The sequence below is a fragment of the Protopterus annectens genome, chromosome 2.part1 (assembly GCF_019279795.1).
Source record: "Protopterus annectens isolate FY-2018-M chromosome 2.part1, PAN1.0, whole genome shotgun sequence".
In the NCBI taxonomy this organism is placed as follows: domain Eukaryota; kingdom Metazoa; phylum Chordata; order Ceratodontiformes; family Protopteridae; genus Protopterus; species Protopterus annectens.
Genome location: NC_056729.1, coordinates 1,557,899,387 through 1,557,921,250, shown reverse-complemented (window position 1 = coordinate 1,557,921,250; position 21,864 = coordinate 1,557,899,387). Strand labels below are relative to the sequence as shown.

At 39.2% G+C, this 21,864-nt stretch overlaps 1 protein-coding gene across 2 annotated transcripts in view; it reads left to right on the top strand.

Moving 5' to 3' along the window:
* The window catches only part of PRKCZ (protein kinase C zeta), a 4,411,399-nt gene that overhangs the window by 3,595,422 nt on the left and 794,113 nt on the right, over nucleotides 1-21,864 (top strand). For both annotated transcript variants that reach the window (XM_044063009.1, XM_044063010.1), the window contains one exon: nucleotides 547-636. In XM_044063009.1, coding sequence (XP_043918944.1) covers nucleotides 547-636 — 90 coding nt within the window. The remainder of the gene's footprint in view (nucleotides 1-546; nucleotides 637-21,864) is intronic.

Genomic DNA, 21,864 nt, shown 5'->3' with positions numbered 1-21,864 from the left:
GGGCCAGGTAGAATCCTTTATTTCCTCAACTGCACTGAATTATATAATTTCAGTAATCCTATGTTTTTTCTTGCTTCTGTATTTTCCCCAAAAAACATTCATTCAGATGTTTTGTCACTGTATAATGAGTCATGTATTTCCAGTCTGACTTTTTAAATGGTTCTGGATTTTTATTTTATGTTATAGAACAGCTTGTTTTAGCATTGCTTCTTTCTTTTTTGATTAATATTTACAGTGATTTTAATATAGCTGTAGTTTATATTTATCAGCCTTCTGCAAACCTCTGTTTCATGTAAAGTGAAAATAATGATTTGAGGATTTAGCTTGCTTCTGGGGGGGGGAGTCTAGGAAGGGGTAGCAGCTAGGCTACTAAGTAAAATTTGATATCCGTTCTCCTTTAAAATTAATGAGAAACTAAACAGCTGTTTGGGATAAGTCCCTTGTAGGTATTCGTCAACTGGTGCTGTTCAAAATTATGTAAAACTCATTTATTCTGTTTTTCATTTGGTACAGTGATCTCTAATATCAGCTGAATGTCTTTCACAGGATCCTAAGGAGAGGCTTGGCTGCCTGCCACAGACAGGGTTTTCTGATATCAAATCTCATACATTTTTCCGAAGTATAGACTGGGACCTGGTAAGTCAATTTCTTACTTTTATTTGATTTACAGGAAGGAGGAGGAACAGGAGCATGTTTTTACAGATTTTTTTTTGTCTGTGTGTGGGGTGGACACTTCTGTTTGCATATCATATTAAGCAATACCTACCTCTCCTGAAACGTATGTTTTTTTTCAGATTTGATGCATATACTGTTCTTTCACTGGAAAATGGAGCTGTGTTAAGTAGAAGCAGATGTTTACCTCGTTTGTTTTGAAAATATAAGAACACAATATTCTTGTGGAACACACAGTGCTTATTTGTAATAAGACCTGAGATCTGTGCTGGAAAAGTGAGGCTTCTTCAGATGATACACCCACTTCTTTCTTGAGAAGTACATTATAACAAGCTGTTTAGCAGTACTGTGCATTCTTCAAGAGCAAGCAGTACCTTCATGAAAATGTTTATATGAACACTCTGACCCCGTATATCTAATTATCAGCATTAGTGTCAGAAAATATACTTCAGTTTAGTTCAGCAAGACCTGTGTTTGCATCATTATGCATTTTAGAAACGTGAGCAGTTATAAAAATATGTTATCTTATTTGATTTATGGTTAATTCCCTGTTATCTATTTTAACTGCTTTTATTAGTTGAACAGAGAGAACTGCAGTAGTATCTGTGTAAATTTTTATATAGGTCTTATTTTTGTTGTTTTATAGTAAAACAGTAAATTACATGTCTTCTGAATGTGTTCATGTTTCAGATTTAGAACAAAAGTAGCCTGTATGCAGAGGCCCTAAGCATGAAGTGATTCAATGTATGTACTTGTCTGTGTATATATCTAAACTATATTTTATTTATTTATTGTTAATTGGGATACGGAACTGCAAAACAGGGTTTTTTAGCTGTTTGATAAGACCCAAGCCCTAAAAGAGCACTTGCCTAGCATTATGCAATAATTCAGTTTGTACAAGAAGCATTTACAAATAGATTATGAATAGAAAATAAAACCACTGAATTGTACAATACATGTAGAGAAAACAAATTCGCTACTTTTGCATTAATGGAGCAACAGTCGTGCAGCGAAATGTAGATGTAAAAGTAAGGGAAATATTATTGTAATTGCATGCTGACATTGTCAACATGTCCCTGTTTTTGCAATACATGTACAGATATCTTGCTCCCAAAGGGGCACCGATTTTCTTTACGAGCATCCTACTGAATTCTGTCACCTATTAACATGAACCTGAAATACAAAAAATATGTACACACACAAATACGCACACGTCCTCGTTTTCTTTCCTTTTAGATCCAATTGTTCCACTCAAATTTAATTGGGAAGATTTTGAAAAGTAAGAAAAAAAGTGCCAGACACTGGCCACATTCTGGGTTCTCCTGAAATTGTAGGAAATGACAAGATGACAGATTCCGCATTACAGTTACCACCTATAGGTCCAGGGCAGACTTCATGCACCACAATGTTTGCCAAACAAAGTGATAAAAAGGCGCGCATATCTACTATAGACTACACCCTAGTAAAGGCATTTAATACATTTACAGGTATCTTGTTCCCAAAGGGGGCACCGATTTTCTTTACGAGCATCCTTCTCAGGTCTGTTACCTATTAACATGAACCTGAAGTAGAAAAAAATATGTACACATACAAATACGTGCACATCCTCATTTTCTTTACTTGTACATGCAACTCTTTTCCTCAAATTTAATTGGGAATATTTGGAAAAGTTAAAAAAAGCTCCAGTTCTGTTTCTTCAGAAAAGAATAAGCAGCAATGAATTATCAACCACACATTTTACCTGCTGCCCCATTAACGGAAAAGTACCACAAATTCAAAAGATGATAAGTTGAACATGATTGGTTTGGCAATTTTAGGTGCCACCTTGAGGAATGTTAGGGGAAGTGTGTTAAACTTGGCACCCCTTGTACCATTCAACTTTTTTTGTTTCTTTAGCTGTTATTTGTTAAAGTAAGAGATATGGGCAATTTACTGCAAGAGGGTAAAGCTGAGAAGAATGTGTCTCATTTATTACTGATAGAATGGAAGCAATAAGTAGAAATTGTTTGAATTTCTCAAAGCTTGGAGATTTTTGTAAAGCTTGTAGCACAACCTTTCCCAATGGCTCCTCTATGTGCAGCCACTCTGCCCATTCATTCCAAGAGGACAAGGTTTGGGTATTCCCAGGCTAGGCAAGAGCTCTTTGTCCCCATTCATTCCTGCCAGGGTATCCGAATCAACCTTCCATTCCTTAATGAGAGTTGGCTGGTAAGGATTGGGACAGCTTACTGGTCCTTTAGTGTGACCTACTATCTCCCCAGGAGCAGCCCCTCCCCCAGCAATTCTACCAATGTCTGAGTTCCCCTAGATTATGAGTGCAGATGCACTTAGTGCTAGCTAAGTAGTCTTGGACCCAGTGGGTGTAACACCTAGTGATCCAGCTAGTTTTCACCCTTGTGACATGTTGGAAGTGCTTTCCACACCTCGAAATGGGTGAGCCAACAGCACACGCTCCCTCCAATCCTCTCTGGTGAACCCCTGCACTCACCTGAGCCACTAATTAAACTGGGGTCAGCTGCATCATGATCAAGGATTTATCTCTTTACACCATGGAGCTGGCTTAGTAATGTTAGAGTTATAGTTGTGTGTAGAAGCAGTTTTAGTGTATTTAATATCAGTAATAGTACCTGTCAGCAGTTTTGAGGAAATGTATTTTATCTTCTCTTCACATACTCTGCTTTAACAGCATTAGTGGATTCTATTTTTTATTTCTTCCTGAGATATAGGTACGCTTTGTGTGGTTGCCAATAACCTGAAATAGTTATTGCATGTCTGTCAAAGATGACAGTTTAAATGCACATGCTCATATGAAGTGTGATTCATATCCAGACTAGCCCAGTTATTGCACCATGGGGGAATAAGATGTAAATTCTAATACTGAAATCACATCTTCCATACTAAATATTCACATTTTGTTCTGAAAACTAGCCTTCTTTGCAATATTTTCCTTTCTAGGTTCCCCAGATACATCATCACTATTGCAAACTTGGTTCCAGTTCCTACATGTAAGTAATATTCTCTGCTGAAAGCTTATTATTTATTCCATGATTCTTTTAAGCTCCACAATAGCAGTTTTAAGCAGAATATAAATATAAGCTAACATAATCTTCCTCTGCTGCCATTAATCCCTTACTATAACAAATCTGCCACTGCTGACATTTTTTACTCTTCCATCATTATTGGAGCCCCTCTAGCAATCTCCTCTTTTCCATTATTCCTCATATGCTGAATGTCTGTCTCAGAATATTTTTTTCAAATTCACATGCTCATTTCTATCTAAATGTCGCCTGCAACATTGCCGTTTGTACTCTACATTTATTAATATAATTCAGTGCTCTCTGCTTTTTAAGTACAACTGTAATGCCATCAATATTCCATGATAAAATGACCAGAGTGGCCATTAAGATAGATATATCTTAGTCACACTTGTTATACATGATTGTTCTTTTAATTGTATATTACCAGTTTTTAGCATACATGCACACACTGTGATTGGCAGGGTGATATCTTATGCAGTTGCTTTTTCTCATCTCCATTTGAATGTGTATCACATTTTTCATGACTCACAATCAAAAATCAAATTGATTTTCAGAACTCCCATCCTCCTTTTAGTTACAACAAACACGCAAAACCATGCACATTTTCATAAAACATACTTTACTCCTCCACATAGTAGCAGTTGCCCCAAATCAGTGGCTGTACCCAGAAGTATCACCTATTCCAAAATTAAGGCTACCTGTACTAAAGCGAATGTTAACACTTTGGATTCCCACTTACACTAATTGATGTCTTGTTTTTTTCTTAGCTATGTTACCCACCCAGATGTGAAAAACAGCTTACATGCTTTCTTACGTTTTAGCCCTAAGAAAAAGTACATTGGCTGCCTTTAAATATATAATCAAAGTTGTGTATTGTTATATTAAATGCATTAAATTAATAATGAGGCTAGTGAGGCAACTATCTGTGTAATGTTTTCGTTTCCCATAGTTTCAAATTTCATTTATTTTTCATTAAACTGCTTGCCAGTGTACTTTTAAATATTAATTACACAGTACCATGTGTATTTCACTCAGACGTCTCATGAATTATTGTTTGCACCTGCAGACTGCTTGTGTCAAGTAAAATATGTTGGTAATGGGAAAAAAAAAGCTAGTGACTTTGCAGATGCATCTAGGCACTAGCCCAGGATGCCTTCTAAATAGCATGAAACATGGTCTATCAGGCCCAATGGAATTGCTGTTCAGCTGTAGCCTCCAAACAAGCTGCGTGCCTCATGAATGAAGAGAAGCAACACTCATTCCTCTGCACAAAAGTGGGCCATCTACAGACCCTGGAAACTCCAGACCCTTAAGTGTCACTTGTCTCATTTTCAAAGCCTTGGAAAGAATTATAGAAATGATCAATAATAAAATAGAAAACCTCCAGACACTGTACCCAACCCAGTCTGGTTTCATCAATGGCAGGTCATGCATACTCAACCTGGTGGACTTCTTTGAGAAGGTCACCCCATGAAAGTCCATGTCAGAGTGACACATAATGGGGGGTATTATCATCACCCCATGAAACATAACACTCCCCTCTCAGAGATTACTCCCTGTAAAATATAATATTCAAGATGGCATGCAGAATGACTGTTATCTGGTCACCTGATTGTAGGTTCTCACACTATTCCCATCTGAAGCTGAGACAGGAATTTAGTATAGACGGCTACAATACACATCTAAATGTTTGTGCCAGTGCCTAGGGCTTCCCCTCATTTTACTGAGCTAAAGAACAAAGGCTTCTTCCAGATCCATTGTCTCTAGTCCTATTCAGCACTGTGTGGTGCCATTTTAATGGTTTAACAGCTCATTTATATTTCCGTTATTTTTCTTAAAGTGAGCTAGCTGCTAAACTTTGCTGTCCCAGTGTCTGCTTATGAAAATATGTGAAGGTTGCCAGCCTAGCTAGATAGAATTTTGTAGATAATTCTGTCATTTGTAAATATTAATATAAGCCACAGGCTTGTTCTCTTACATGGAAAAAAATTATGTTAAATGCTGAATGTGAAAAATGTAACAGCAGTGCACTCTGCTAGAAGAAAGCTGATAAGTCAAGCCTTGTATAACTGTTTGATCTCAAACTCGGAGCCGTGATGTCTGGACCAGCAGATTCTTTCTATTGTTTTGAGACCAGAGTTAATTGCTAGATTTTACATATATAATGTCTTTAATTGCTGTGGTTTCCTGACCAGGTACAAGATCAAAGCTATGTTAAACTTTGAGTTTCTGTTAGCCTGGGAAACCAGAGAAGTGTCAAGAATGATGTAATGTGAAACAGTACTGTGTTATCAATTTAAAAGACTGTCTCAGAGAGAGAGAGCGAGAGCATTTTTGAATTTTGTCTAAAGCTGACAACAACTCACCAGTACTCTGCTTTTGCTCTATATGTAAGTTTATTTAGAACTGTGATTGCTCTTAGGAAAATATAGAAAATAGTAAGTTTAGTGTAGCTGTTTTCTGTATTTATGTCAGAACTATTTTATAGTATTATTTTAAGCATTTTATTGTGATGTCTGAAGTCTTGACTAGCACTGTGTAGTAAGAAGTATTGTCTTGTGTTTTTATTATTTATTATTAAATATTTGAGAGCATAATGGTTTGCACTGCCTACCTTGACCTGGCCAAGGCATTTGACATAATCCTCCGCTTGGACATTGTTGACAGACTTAAGAGGTTATGTACAGGCCCTTATGTTACCCGGTGGATAGCCAGTTTGATAACAGAATGCAGGAAGTTAGAATTGCTGGGTCCACCTCTACAAAGAGGCTAGTCACAAGTGGGGTCCCTCAGAGATTGGTCCTGGGACCACTCCTTTTTGGCATTTACATCTCTGAAGTCAGGGCCAATGTCAGTGGCCTCTGGATGACTAAATTTGCAGATGATTGCAAATTAGGAGCTGTCATTCAATCCCCCACTAATACAAATGTTCTCCCAAAAAGACTGACACAGACAAACCTCTGGTGTCATAGCCATGGTCTAAAACTAAATGCCAAAAAATGCATAACATATTTTTCAGGAAGTCATCCACCCCCTAGTAACTATATTGACAGCACACACCTAAACGTTGACCTAGTAGTCAGGGACTTGTGGACACACATAGTAATCTAGGCTTTGACCGTCCCATGTCTGTAATAGTGAGGAAATCATTCTATGTCGCACAACATATAAACCAAAGTATAGCATCCAGGTCCATGGAAGTCATTGTTCCACTGTAATAGGCATTTTTCAGACCTGTCATTAAGTACAATTCCCCCTTTGATATGTACCTTGTGATGTCCCTACACTGGGCCAGTAATCAAGGAGCCTGAATCCTCACCACTGGCACTGGAGAGGGACATGCATTGGGAATACAAATGGATATACTCATTATTTCCAGATGCAGACTTGTCTGCATCGAGCACAATTTCCCTTAACAGAACATGGGGACACACACTGTTCAAGATCTGAATCTCTCTGACTCCCTCCAGGTCTGCAATAAGACTACCCACTGGTACAGCTGTAGGGTTAGGTTCTCAGCTGAGTGTCCAAGCCAAGATCTCCAGCACTCTCTCTGTGAACACAGTGCTTTGTGTTCCTGCTCCAAGTAGCTGACACACTCACTGTGAGATTTGATTCTTCACACACACACACACACACACACACACACACACACACACACACACACCTGGGAAAGGCTGGCACATTTTTACCTGCTGTGTCCCCTTCTGCCCAGAGTATAAGGTAGTTATCACTGCCACCAGACACTCCACAGTCAGCTACTCAAAGGCCCTTAACAAAGGGTGTCCAGTTTTACTGTGTAACATTAATACTAATACAAATGGTAGTAGTTTACCAAAACAGCTAGGCCTTCTGGAGTGGGCCCACATAGTGACACCAAATATAAGCACTCTCAAAGGTTAAATACTTTTTAAAAGGGATCAGCCACAATAAAAATGTTAAATGTATTTAATAATAAATAATAAGAGACCATGAAAACACTAATTATATATTTACAGTAAACCACAGTGTCCAAATCACAGGAAATATTAAAAACAACACAACACTGATGAACAGACTCATACAAATAAGGAAAACAAGTCTCTAAACTAAGTTTCACTGTATTCCTGACTGCATCTAGGAGAATTACTATTTCCTAATAACTTACGTGATAGAGCAAGGCACCTTAAAATACGTGAGCAGTCTTTCTAGTCAGGTTTCACAAAACATAACACTAACCTCTCAGAAATTACTCCCTCTAAAATATAATATTCAAGGTGGCTTGCAGAATGACCTTATCTGGTCACCTGATTGTAGGTTCTCACACTATTCCCCTTTGAAGCTGAGACAGGAATTTAGCATATATCCCTACAATACACATCTAAATGTTTGTGGCAGTGCCTAGGGCTTTCCCTCATTTTACTGAGGTAATGAACAAAGGTGTCTTCCAGATCCATTGTCTCTAGTGCTATTCAACACTGTGGGTACAATTTTAATGGTTTAACAGCTCATTTACATTTCCCTTATTTGTCTTAAAGTAAGCTAGCTGGCTAAACTTTGCTGTCCCAATGTCTGCTTGTGAAGACTGCCAGCCCAGCCAGATATAATTTTGTAGATAATTCTGTCATTTGTAAATATTAATATAAGCCACAGGCTTGTTCTCTTATATGGAAGAAAATTATGTTAAATGTTGAACGTCAAAAATGTAACAACAGTGCACTCTGCTAGAGGAAAGCTGATAAGTCAAGCCTTGTATGACTGTTTGATCTCAAACTCGGAGCCATGATGTCTGGACCAGCAGATTATTTCTATTGTTTTGAGACCAGAGCTAACTGCTAGATTTTACATATATAATGTCTTTAATTGCTGTGGTTTCCTGACCAGGTACAAGAGCAAAGCTATGTTAAACTCTGAGTTTCTTTTAGCGTGGGAAACCAGAGAAGTATCAAGAATGATGTAATGTGAAGCAGTACTGTATTATCAATTTAAAAGACTGTCTCAGAGAGAGAGAGAGAGCATTTTTGGATTTTGTCTAAAGCTGACAACAACTCACCAGTGCTCTGCTTTTGCTCTATATGCAAGTTTATTTAGAACTGTGATTGCTCTTAGGAAAAGATAAAAAATAGTAAGTTTAGTCTAGCTGTTTTCTGTATTTGTCAGAACTATTCTATAGTATTATTTTAAGCATTTCCTGTTATGTCTGAACTCTTGACTAGTACTGTGTAATAAGAAGTATTGTCTTGTGTTTTTGTTATTTATTATTAAATATTTTTAAACCTTTCAACTGTGACTGTTTTGTGTAGAGATAATTTAAGCTCTAGAGTATCAGGATGAGCTGTGACACAGGTCAAAAACCAAATGAAATCCAATTGCTGGGTAAAAAATAATAATCACACTGTCCTTCACCAAATCTATAGTTTATTAAGCCCTTTCATTTTGGATAATTCCAAGACTTCATTAGAATAAACTACCAACGTTAAGTCACTAAATGTATAGTGTGCTTAATTATTAAATTAAACATACATTCATTTCACTTCTTAAAAAGACAGGGACACATTAAATTAAAAAGGTGTGTTAAACATAAAATTATCTAGTCAAAGCTTTAAATTTTAAGACAGGTGCTATAGATAAGGTTTCATTTAAACCAGGTACAAAAATAGAATTTATTAAAAATTGCTACTTTAACTCGCATATTTCAACGTTAAGCTCCCACCACCCCCCTCTTGAATATTTCTGTACCACTTCAAGTATAACAAATCTGAATTTATTAAATACCATCGCATCTCATTGAATGCCTATACAAGGCATTATTTTCATTCTGTTGAGAAATAGCATACACATGTTCATAAATGCATTTTCTCAACTGTTTTTGGTTTTACCCACATAGAAATATTTGCAAAAATCACAAATAGCTAAATACACAAGTCCTTTCATTGCACAATTTCCTTGTTTATAGAATACTGGTTTGACCATATTTGGTAAAAATATATATTTTTCATCCAAAATATATTTGCATTGGGAACAACACCCACATGGCCTAATAACCAATCTGTTATGTTCAAACAAGAATTTCAAGTTTTTACCCCTCTTATAGACAGATCTCAGTTTTCCCCCCAAATCTGTATGAGTTCAGTATTTGTCTTAAAAAGCACCCAGTACTTTCTCATTATATCCTTTACTTCTCTTGACCCATCACCATATTGGATGACCATACTTCCATTACATTTTTGTAAAAGGGAAGGGATTTTGAAAACAAAATTTGCTTTGCCTATCCCTCCCTATAAGTGGTTTAAACTTAGAGCCCCAAGCATGGGCTACCTCTTAGCTAACATTGTAAGTGAGGTCTCTAGGGTAACCCCTTTCCAAAAATAAATTTATAATGAATAGCATTTCCCTTTTGAAAAGTTCCCAGTCCGAATACATTCTCATCATTCTCACTAATTGTCCTTTCAGAATATTTTTCTTAGGGGAATAGGGATGCTGGCTGTCCAAATAACTATTTGAGAACGTGAATTTTCTTAAAATAGTTGAACAAAATGTTTTATTATCCACATCCTTACCAATCCTAACATCTAAGAAGTCTATATTGATTTTAGAACTTTTGCTAGTAAATTTCAAAAAGGATGGAATATTGTTTAAATATTGAAAAAATTCAACTTCAGACGAAGTGGAATCTTTCCACAAAATGAAAATGTCTTCCAGGTACCGAAGGTATAGTGCCCATTTTTCCTTATACCCAGTTGAGAAAACAAATTTCTGCTCCTGGGCATACATTACCAGATTAACGTAGATGGGGGCACAACTGGCCCCCATAGCTATGCCTGTAATCCGCTTAAAGTAACTACCCTTGAACATAAAATAATTATTGTCCAAATTCATTTACATAACACTTACTGTAAAACTAATCATGGTACTGCTTAATTGAGTTAATTCCAGGATTGCCTCAAAAAAAAAATCAAGACCTTCCTTGTGTGGAATGGATGTATATAAATCTATTACATCCATTGTAAAAAAAACACAGTCAGTGGTAAATAGTTCATGTTTAAATCTGGGCAAAAAGTCCCAGGAATCCCTTAAAATATAATCTACTGAAAGGACTATTGATTTAAAAAAATCTGTCAATAAATACTCCTAGTCGATATGTGGTACTACCTTGTGCTGTTATGGTAAAGGTTAAGAATGCCCTTATGCACTTTTAGTATACCAGAGGCTTGACGGATGGTAGGATGTTCCCTTCTAAGAAAGTTGTATAAATTTTCAGAAATTATTCCTTGGAAAAGAGAATCCTCCAAAAAAGTACCTTCTTATGAGCAATCATAACTTCATTGTATGATACTTCACTATATTTATCTGGGTCATAAAATGTGTCCAACATTTTAGCACTATAATCCACGTTCTCCACTAATACCATTTTTGAACCTGATTTAAATGAAACCCGATCTATAGCACCTGTCTTAAAATGTAAAGTTTGACTAGATAATTTTATGTGCAACACACCTTTCTAATTTAATGTCTCCCTGTCTTTTTAAGAAGTGAAATGAATGCATGTTTAAGTAATTAAGCACACTATATATTTAGTGACTTTGTGTTGGTATTTTATTCTGATGAAGTCTTGGAATTTTCCAAGATGAAAGTGCTTAATAAACTATAGAGTTGGTGAAGGACGGTGTGATTATTATTTTTTATCCAGCAATTGGATTTCACTTGGTTTTTGGCCTGTGTCACAGCTCATCCTGATACAAGAGTTGTGTGGTCCAGGGTGGAGTTATTCGCCTATTTTTGTAAGCTCTAGAGTACATTGCATGTATATGGTGATACTGTCCAAGCCACTCCAATAGCTTTAGCCCTGGGTCACACTTACTGTTTGGGTAACAGTAATATTACACAGCGAGATTGGTCACGCTTTGGGAAGGGTCTTATAGTAGCTGATATTAGTGATTGGTGGCAGTGATTACTACCTTATAGCTTGGCAGAACGGGGGCACAGCTGGAGAACCTGAGCCAGCCTTCCCCAAAAGTGTCTGGGTGTTTTTATCTAAATCAAATCTTAAAGTGTGTGTGTGTGTGTGTGTGTGTGTGTGTGTGTGTGTGTGTGTGTGTGTGTGTGTGTGTGTGTGTGTGTGTGCGTGCACGCGTGCATGCCATCTACTTGGGCAGGGACACAAAGCACTGGTTGGACAGAGAGGGTGGTGAAGGTTTTAGCTTGACCACTAGGCTGAGATCTGGACCCTATAGCTGTGCCACTGGGGTGTCTTATTGGGGATCTGGGGAGAAAGGGAGAAACCAGTCCCAGACTGGCTGTGATCTCTGTGTGCTCTTAAGGGAAATTGTACTTTACTGTGTGTGTATTTATTATCCTTCCCAATATGGATGCCCCCCACTGGTGTTAGTGGTGAGGATTGAGGCTCCTTGATTACTGGGCTAGTGTGCGGGTGTCATATGCTTTTAAAACATCTACATTTAGTTCAGTAACAATAATACATGTACATTTATTTTCATTTCAGCAGAGTGCATTGCTGATGCATTTTAACACAAGCAAACCTCACAAATACATTTTCAGCACAAGCAGCTGTACAAATCAGTTTGCTATACAAATGACATGCAATTATTTACAAATTTCCAGCTAGCTGTGTTGGCACAAGTCATACATCCACTGCTCTACTTCTGGCATTGCTGGCAGTACCTGGTATCATCACATACCTTACATACCTAACCAGGCATATCCACCAACTGGGACATTCACAGAGGTTCCTCAATAAAATAATACAGGGCGTAAGTAATATGTAATATGCAGACCACCTCAAAACCCCATCCCTGCATTCTGTTTCCTACAAGGTGTTGTATGCCTGGCATACAAGGTATTGTCAGACCCTACTCTGATGGACCTCATGCTTATCCACAAAACAAATAGCACCAGAATTACCTGTTCTAAAGACTTAAACCTTGCCTGTGAAGTACATAGGATTTGCTGGAGAGACAGGTATGTATCCCATAGACTACCCTTTTTCTGAAACAGGCATCCAATCATTGTGGGGCAGAGTTCCTCCCTAACCCAATTTAATTGTTACTTGGACATTTAGATGGGGAGTAGGAAATTCATCCCTGGTTTGCCACCTATGTCTCTAATGGACATAGCCTGTAAGTGGTTCATCTCCCAGGCCCCTACTTGTAAATGTTACACCTCCCAAGCTCCTGCATACACTTACCAAGAGTACCAGAACTTGTCAGAGATTTGGGATGCATGGCTGGGCTTAAAAAGGCTCTTGAGATTGGTAGCCTAGTAAATACCTGTGAACCTCTTCTTCTTCTTCTTTCAGCTTTTCCCAGTCAGAGGTCACCACAGCGGATCACCTGTCCGCTCATGATTGGTAGTAGAGTTTTACAGTGTTGAGTTGCCAGCCCCGGTGCCCAACCTTCCACAGAAGGCACACATTCATGCCTAGGGCCAATTTAGAGTGTCCAATCCACCTGCAGCATCTTTGGGATGTGGGAGGAAACTGGAGCACCCGGAGGAGACCCACATGACCACAGAGAGGACATGCAGACTCCGCACAGAAGGTACCCCAGCTGAGGATCGAACTGGAAAACCTTTTGCTGTGAGGTGACAATGCTAACTGCTGCACCACCGTGGCCGCAAATACCTGTGAACCTGTATTCATAAATTTCACTCAGAACACACTGTTCAGACCCCTCATGATTAATTGTTTGCACCTGTAGCCTTCTTGTCGCCTACAGAAAGGCTTTGCTAATGGAAAAAATAACTAGTAACTGTGCAAATACAAGAACTACCATTTTCATGTTTTTCATTGTTTTATCATATTGTTCAATCCTGCTTGCTTAACAACATTTTTTGTAGCTTAAACAAAGAACATTAATGTAGTCTAAATATTCACTTCTGTAAAAACAAGAGAACTTGTTGTCTTAATTCTACATATAATGTGATCATTACAGTTTCATATCCCCAACCCCAGCAACTCAAGATCACAACATTATTTCAACTACAACTTGCTTCTGTCCAGCCTTTCTTACCTTGCTACAGTGTAAATCCAGGATACTGTACATCTAAGAAAAATTACTTTCTTCCTTACTTTAATATCCTTAGTATATAGAGGTCACTGATCAGACTCCCACATTTCACATTTAAAATATCCTTGACTGCACACTGTACAAAACTGCTTTCATAATAAAACATACATTTTCCATCATGAAATTTATTTTAATGCAAATATTAATAACAAAACTGTTTTGCTTACATTTACTTCTCTAGTCCATTCAATGTCCTTTTAAACATTAATGATATAATGTGGGTTATATGCATTATAGTTCTACCAGTTTAACTCACACAACAAAATTTCAGTCTTTCTCAGCTACTTCTTCTTGGAAAGCCACATTTCACATGCCTATTCCTGTATGTAATTGAGATTTATGCTTTATAGTTTCCATTGTGAGATTAGAATTTAATTACCTAGGAGTACAGAGAAAAGAGGACTTAGGGGGTTATCGACTGAAGAAGGTTAGAATGTTGGGAGACCAAGGGGAAGGGAAAAAGGATGAGCAGTAATATGGTTGTTCCTTTGAGCATGAAAGAGTGAGACTAGTTATAACTGCTTCTTTACAGGTTTTTAACAGTGCTATCTGTAGTGGTTGCTTAAAGTGTTATGATTGCAGTTGATAGTATATGTGACTCTGTGTGGTGGTAAATTTCTTGGCTACTGCAGCATATATTATTTATTTATTTATTTACATTTGTTGACCGGGAAAATCTGACTGGACACATATACTTTTTCAGAGGAGGCCCGGGGAGAAAAGCTCCACAATAGAAACAACAATTAATTACAAGTTACAAGAAGTATAGGTAGGTTTTGTTTAACAATAGTAGTAAATGGTTATAGTTCAAAATGAAATTATTTAGTTAAATGGTACAACACTTATATCATTAGTGCCATAAAGACTAGCAAGTATTTTAGTAGCTGAACTAGCAGCTATTACCCTTGAATAACAGTGGCTAAGATTACAGCTGAGATATAGGTTTACAAGCAGTGTATTTGGCTGCAATTCGAGGTAGTTAGAGGGGTGGAAGAAATGTATTAGAGAGGTTGGGGTAGAGATGTTGGAGAGGTTTGTTACAGGGGCATGTCCAGTGCTCTTTTGGATGAGATTTTAGAGCAGCTTTGAAGTTAGTGCGTGATGACACAGACGTTATAGTATGAGGAAGGGAATTCCATAATTTTGCTTTGGAGTAGGAGAAGAGAGCTTCTCCAGCAGAGTTCCTGGTTTTAGTTACCTGTAATTGATTTTTGTTGTTGGAGCATAGCAGTCTGGTGGTATGATAGGGTTGGAGTAGATTTTGGAGGGAGGGGACTTTTAGAGGATGATTTAGTAGTTTGTGAGTGAGTGAGAGTTGGTACCATTGAAGGAGGTGAGGGAGAGCCAGCCTAGTTCAGTAAGTGAGGTGCAGTGGTGGTTGTGGTAGTCTGCACCAGTGGCAAACCTTGCTATTTTGTTGTAGCAAGCTTCGAGTTTACCTAACTCACTTTGCCTTAGATTGGTAAATATTGGAGAGGCGTAGAGTAGGGTGGAGATAAGGTGGCTATTTGCAACTGAAATCTTGGCTGTTTTGGTGAGGAATTGCTTATTTCTGTATAACACTCTTATCTTTTGTGTACTTTTTTAATGGTTAAAGAGATGTGGATGTCAAACTTAAGATTATTGTCAGTTTCAACTCCAAGTAGTTTGGTGTGGTCTGTTGGGGGGGTAATGGTGTTGTCATTGGCTTTAATATTAAATATGTGGGTATTTAGATTGTGTTTGGTGGGTTGGAAGATGAGGAGTTTTGTTTTGTTTGGGTTAAGTATTAATTATGCATCTGAAAGCCAAGTTTCATAGGTAGGTAGGTACTAGGCTATCGGCCCTAGGGCCCATACAAGCCTAGCCAAAAAAATGTACCCTGGCTTTCGCCACCCAAGAAAATTATTTTCCTGTGCCCCTGTCGAGCAGAGCCACAGAAGTGATCCCAGGGGTGACTTTCCCATTTCCCATCCAATCATCAAGATTATTCTTGAAGAGTGCTAATGAGGAGCTCTGTTTGACATAGATAGGTAGTCTCTTCCAGAGTATGGGAAGTCTCTGGGACAGGAATCTATCCCTCCAGCATGTTCTGTTTATTGTGGTGACAAGGTTAAGGTCCCTAGAGCGTGTAGCTTGGAGGGATTGGGATTTCTTTAAGTGAAGCATGTCCAACAGCTCTGGGTTTGACACAGCCTTGTATGTTAGGCAGAGATCACCCCTGAGTAGGTGATATGCGATGGAGTAAAGCTGTAGTTTTTTTAGACTGTCTGCATAGGGCACCTGTTTGAGGCCAGTAATCCTCCCTGTAAGGCACTTCTGTGGTCCTTCCAGTTGTTGCAGATGTCCTGTGAGGCACATACCAAAAGGGGCGCTGCACTCCATAATGGGTCCAATGAGTGATGAGTAGAGGGGAACAATGACCTCTTTTTTTCTAGCTGAGAATCCTTTTGTGATGAGATGAGCCACATAGAAGGATTTCCTGACCACTGTGGCGATGTGATTATCAAGGGAGAGACTACTGTCCACCTGTGTCCCAAGGTCTCTTATCACATTTTCGGCATTAAGTAGGCTACCAGCTATGTGGTAGTTCATGGGTACAGAGTTATTACCAAGGGGGTAGACAATACACTTTTTGGCATTGAGCTTCAGGCCATGGCTTTGACACCAAGTATCTGTCTCAGTGAGGCCCTTTTGTAGTTTATCCACATCGTTAGGAGTTTCGATTATGGCTCCTAGTTTGCAGTCATCTGCAAACTTTGTTAGCCAAAGACCTTCTGTGTTGGCCTGCACTTCAGAAAAGTAGATATCAAACAGGAGAGGACCCAGGACTGAACCTTGTGGTACTCCACTTGTCACTGGTCTGATGTCGGATTTGGAATCCGCTACTTTCACAGTGTGGGTTCTTTCCGTGAGCCATTTGGCAACCCATCTTGTGACATAGGGATTTATACCTAGTTTAGTGAGCTTATCTTTAATTCCAGAGTGGGGGATGGTGTCGAAAGCCTTGGCGAGATCTAGATAAGCTGTGTGAACCATTTTACCCTCACCTATGGCTTTGGTGACTGCTTCAAAGAAGTCAATCAGGTTTAGGAGACATGGTCTGCCTTTTACAAATCCAAACTGAGTAGGGTCCAGAGTTTGGAGATTACCAATGTCTTTGTTTATGAGTTCCACGATGATACGTTCCATGGCCTTGCAGACCAGGCTCGTCAGGCTAATGGGGCGGTAGTTCCCGGGGTCCGTCGTGGCTCCCCCTTTGTGGAGTGGGATAACTGTCGTGGTGCGCCATTCAGTGGGTACAAAGCCTGAGGTGAGGCAATGATTGAACATAGTACTTAGGTAGGGTGCCAGTTCATTCTGTTGTTTGTGTAGAACGCAGCCTGGGATATTGTCAGGTCCCATGGATGCTGTGTTCTTGGCTTTGGAGAGTGTGTTTTTTACCTGTGCAGCCGTGATTATAGGAACTTTGCATTCTTCCGGTATAGAGATGGGCCCTCTAGGGGGTGAGAGGGGGGTAAAGTTAGCACTGAATCCATCTGCTAGGATGTTTGTAAGGGCTCCAAGGCCATTAGCCTAGTAATCTCCTATGATCATATGTACACTGTTCCCTTATTCCACCTAATCTTTAAACAATGCCTTTCTGGCATGTTCCTCAAAAAGCACCCACACCAATATAAAAGTTTCCAAATAGTTCAGGCCTACACAGTCTAAGCAAAAAAGGTACCCCCCCGCTCTGCCCTGCATAGACTCATGAATGGTGATATGTTACCTTTCATGTACTGAAAGCCCCTAACCTTTATGACTTAGACCTCTGCAGAACCAATGGTTTACACATTCAAGCTAAAGTCCAGCCATTACCACCACCACAACCACAAGATCAACGTCTATTGCCATGACAGATTCATAGAAATGCATAGAATATGCTTGGCTAACAAACTCACTCTACATGTTGTCAAACAAAGTAACATACATTCTATCCACAAACTGGTAAACTTGTACTATCAAAAATAAGCCCAGATGTCTCAACAGAGCAGATGTCCTTCAAGGATGCATCTGCAGTCCTAATAAATGGGTTGTCCTGGCCTCAGGCAGCCCTTCGGTCGGCCGGATTCCAAAGTCTGGGTCTGGCCTCGGCTGATGTCGCACTTCACCCGACGTCACAGCTGCAGTTCAGCGTTTATAAAGGCATCAGCCGACGCCATTTTCCTCAGTTTTTCTTGCCGCAGACGCCAGGTGCCCTAGGAAGGCTAAATTTGGATAAATGCAAATGTTTCCAAACAATAGAGAGAAAATAGAAATAAACATGTATATACATATATACAAACAAATACACCATAATAGATTCCCCCAGCTAGCTACAAGATGGGCAAATACCCTAGGAGTACCACAGAGGGGAAGGAGGGTGGGTAATCCTGACTGCAGATGCATACCTCTCGGACATCTACATTTATGGTAGGTCCAAAACTGTACTATGTCTTTCAAGGATGCATCTGCAGTCCTAACAAATGGGTAGAATACCATAGCCAAACTGGGGGAGGAGGTAATAGTAAGATTATGGTGTAGTTAAGATCCCTTGCAAAACAGCAGTGGCAAAACCTGCTCGGGATCTGGAGTATAAGGGTAGATTATAATGCTTGGCAAATGTATGCACGGAGCTCCAAGTAGCAGCCTCTAAAATGTCTTTGGTAGCCACTCCTCGTAAAAAAGCTGTAGTAGTGGCTGTAGCCCTTGTGGAGTGAGGTCTGATGTTTTCTGGAGCTGTCTTTCCATGGTAAGAGTAACAAAATCTAATGCAATTTCCTATCCACTTTGAGATTGTCTGTTTTGAAATTGCTTTTCCTTCCATTCCTGTTGCATATGCTACCAGTAGCTGGTCAGTTTTTCTATTGCTCTTGGTTCTGTCCAGGTAGTAGCGCAATTGCCTATGTACATCCAAATGAGGCCAGGACAACCCATTTGTTAGGACTGCAGATGCATACCTCTCGGACATCTACATTTATGGTAGGTACAAAACTGTACTTTGCCAATACACTTGACCAAACAGTCCACGAACCTGCCAGAGGTGTTAACTTCTTGATTTGGTCCTCACAAACATTTCTCCTAACTGCAATAATCTGCCTACTACCCCTTCACTAGTCAAATCTTCTCTAAGATGAGTTCTGTGGCACCTAATAACTCAAATGCAATCACGGACTACTCCTAAACTACTTATTTTTCTGTTTTCTGATATTAGTGATCATCACAAATGGTACAGCACACCTCTGCAAACCCTGCATCAGAGGCTGCTGCCTACTCCTCTGAATTTTACTTCCTCCTGCATAGATAAACTAAGGCATCCAAATCACTTTGGTGTAAGCATAATGGCAGGTTTAAAACTAAAACTATACGGTGAAACTGTAATATAAAATTCTATAATAAAAATAAAAAGCCCTTGACCATCACTAAAATGAGGTAAACTTTATCAGAATTACAAAAACTATTTAAAACTTGTAAGCAATAAAAACGTATTTTTAGGAAGTACAGGATGAGCTAAGGACATATAAATTCACAGTTAAATTAACTCTTACTTTTATCTCCAACAGTGCTTAAATCTTTGACTCCCACAAGGACATTTTGCAAACTCACTTCCAATTTTACCCCACCCACCTCTCCAATGTCCTTCATTTCCCCTATATTAATCTGATCCATGTCATTTTGATACATTCCAAAATTAAGAACACTACTGCCGTGGGTCCTGACAATATTCCTTAAATACTTATTGCAAAATATATAAAGTCCCACCTAGCAAAACCTCTCCACTAATTCTTTAACCTGAGTATCATCACTGATTATGTCCCCAAAGTGTGGAGAATGGCAACTGTGATGTCCTTGCATAAAAGACGGTCCCTCTACTACTGAGGAAAAGGCTTCCTGTGTGGTCTTTTGAAGTTCAGGTAAGGTGGGCTGAGTAGATGATGGTGGAATCATCTGCGTACTGTATGAGAGTTTGGTAGCAGAGACTAGATTGTTAGTGAATATGGAAAAGAGTAAGGGTCCAAGGATGGATCCTTGGGGAACACCTCTTGAGACAGGGAGTTGGGGCGATATATTATTATGCCAGACAATGGATTAATGGTGGTCAGTCAGGTAGCTCTGGAACCAGTTTGTGACAGATTGAGAGAAGGATAGAGTATTGAGGACAGTGATGAGTTGTTTATAAGAGACCATGTCGAATGCTTTAGATAGGTCTAGGAAAGTTGCAGAGCTGAAATAATATATTACTCTGTTCACTTAAATCCAAATTTTTTATATTAAATTCATATATAGATGCAGATGACTGTTAATCCTTTCAGTTTTATACAAAGTTTTCTGCAAATTATTTTGTTGTGGATTGCAAGTGGAACATAAAGCTATTAGTGATATGACTTTTCCTGATTTTTGTGTCATATAGTGTGGCCTGTGTGCATTCAAGACGGGATTAGAATGGTTTTCTGCATGCTTAATCTCCTCATGCTTTCCCTTTAAAATGAAACTGTGTACTACTGTAATATGGAAAATGTGTTACTGGTATCTCCTTAACTTCATCTTTGATGGAAGATGATACCTAATCTAGAACACTTTAGTTGTGGTTCCAAGAACAATTTAGTTGTTGTGCTGTGCTGTGCTGTGCTGCAATGTGTCTTTTTTTTTCTGTAGTTTTTTGTGTTTGGTACCCAGTGCCTGCCAGCCATCAGCACCCCCCCCCCCCAAGACCTGTCTGACCTATTTGCTCCCCATGGCACAAGAACCTTCTCTAGCTCATCTATCGCATTAGGTGTGAGATGATCATGATGCTCTTGTACAGGCATTTAGCAGGGATTTTTTTTTACTACAACCTACAAAGGGAAGCATGCAGTGGAAGCTGTGGTTTAATTGTCCATGTTTCGTAACAATTCATCCAAAGCCCTTTCCCCCTTTACAGATAGCATGCCCATGTGACCCTGGCCTCCATCAGTAGTTCAACCATGGAGATGTATCCAAGCAAGTGCCTGACCTCAGTCCTCCCTATACCTCTGAACCTGCATATGTTGAAAATAGGAATGAACGCCCTTGAAAAGTAGGTCCATCCAGCCAAACATCTGGGTATCAGTTAGCACGGAATATAAATATGAATGGGTGGCTGTGGTGTTGTGGTGGTTAGCATTGTCACCTCACAGCAAGAGGTTCTCCGTTTCGATTCTTGGCTAGGGTACCTTCTGTGCAGAGTTTGCATGTCCTCCCTGTGGTCACGTGGATTTCCTCCGGGTGGTCCGCTTTCCTCCCACGTTCCAAGGACATGCATTAGGTGGATTGGACACACTAAATTGGCCGTAGGTGAGAGTGTGTGTTCGAGTGGGTGGTATGAATGAACTACTGTGTCAGGGCTAGCTACCTGGTGGTGTAAACCTTGGCTCGAGATGATTGTCACTGTTGAAGTGACACCCTGACCCCATGTGCGAAAGGGCAAAAGGGGTTGAGGATGGATGGATGGATGAATGAAGATGAATACTAAAAAGCTCATAACTCTTCCTGCTCCCAGTAGGAATGTGAGGTACTGCTCAAAAACACGAATAAAAGGAGTGTGTGACAAAAATTTTGGAAAATGTAAGCACATTACCAGAGAGACACTTTAAAATCTGTAGCTTTTAATGAACTGTATTGTAAAATTGTACCACACATGGTTATTTGCTTCTGAAAAAAGGGTGATATAAGATTTGTATGTCCTCTTTCTTTAAATTATTGCTGCTATAAGTATGTTGGTCATGCACTGTGGTTTTCTGTGTACTAGACATCTTCAAAAATCACATGTGATCGGGGGATTCAGAAAATTGAGTGCAGAGGTAAATAAAGCCTGAAAATACGTGCATACTTACAAAAATGGGTACATCACATGAAGGGCTAAATTAGGCCTAACATAGGAACATTCCCTCCAAATGGGTAAATTTGAGAGGTCTGCTATCAATGAAGTTGCTGCAGCTCATGAGCTGGTAATTGAAGTTAGGTTGTCTGTACTGCAGTCAGGACTTCATCACTGTGCTCCACAGAGCTGTGACAAACTGTACCTTTGAGATTCAGCTGACTCATAGAGATCTTTGTGGCAAGGCCTCCCA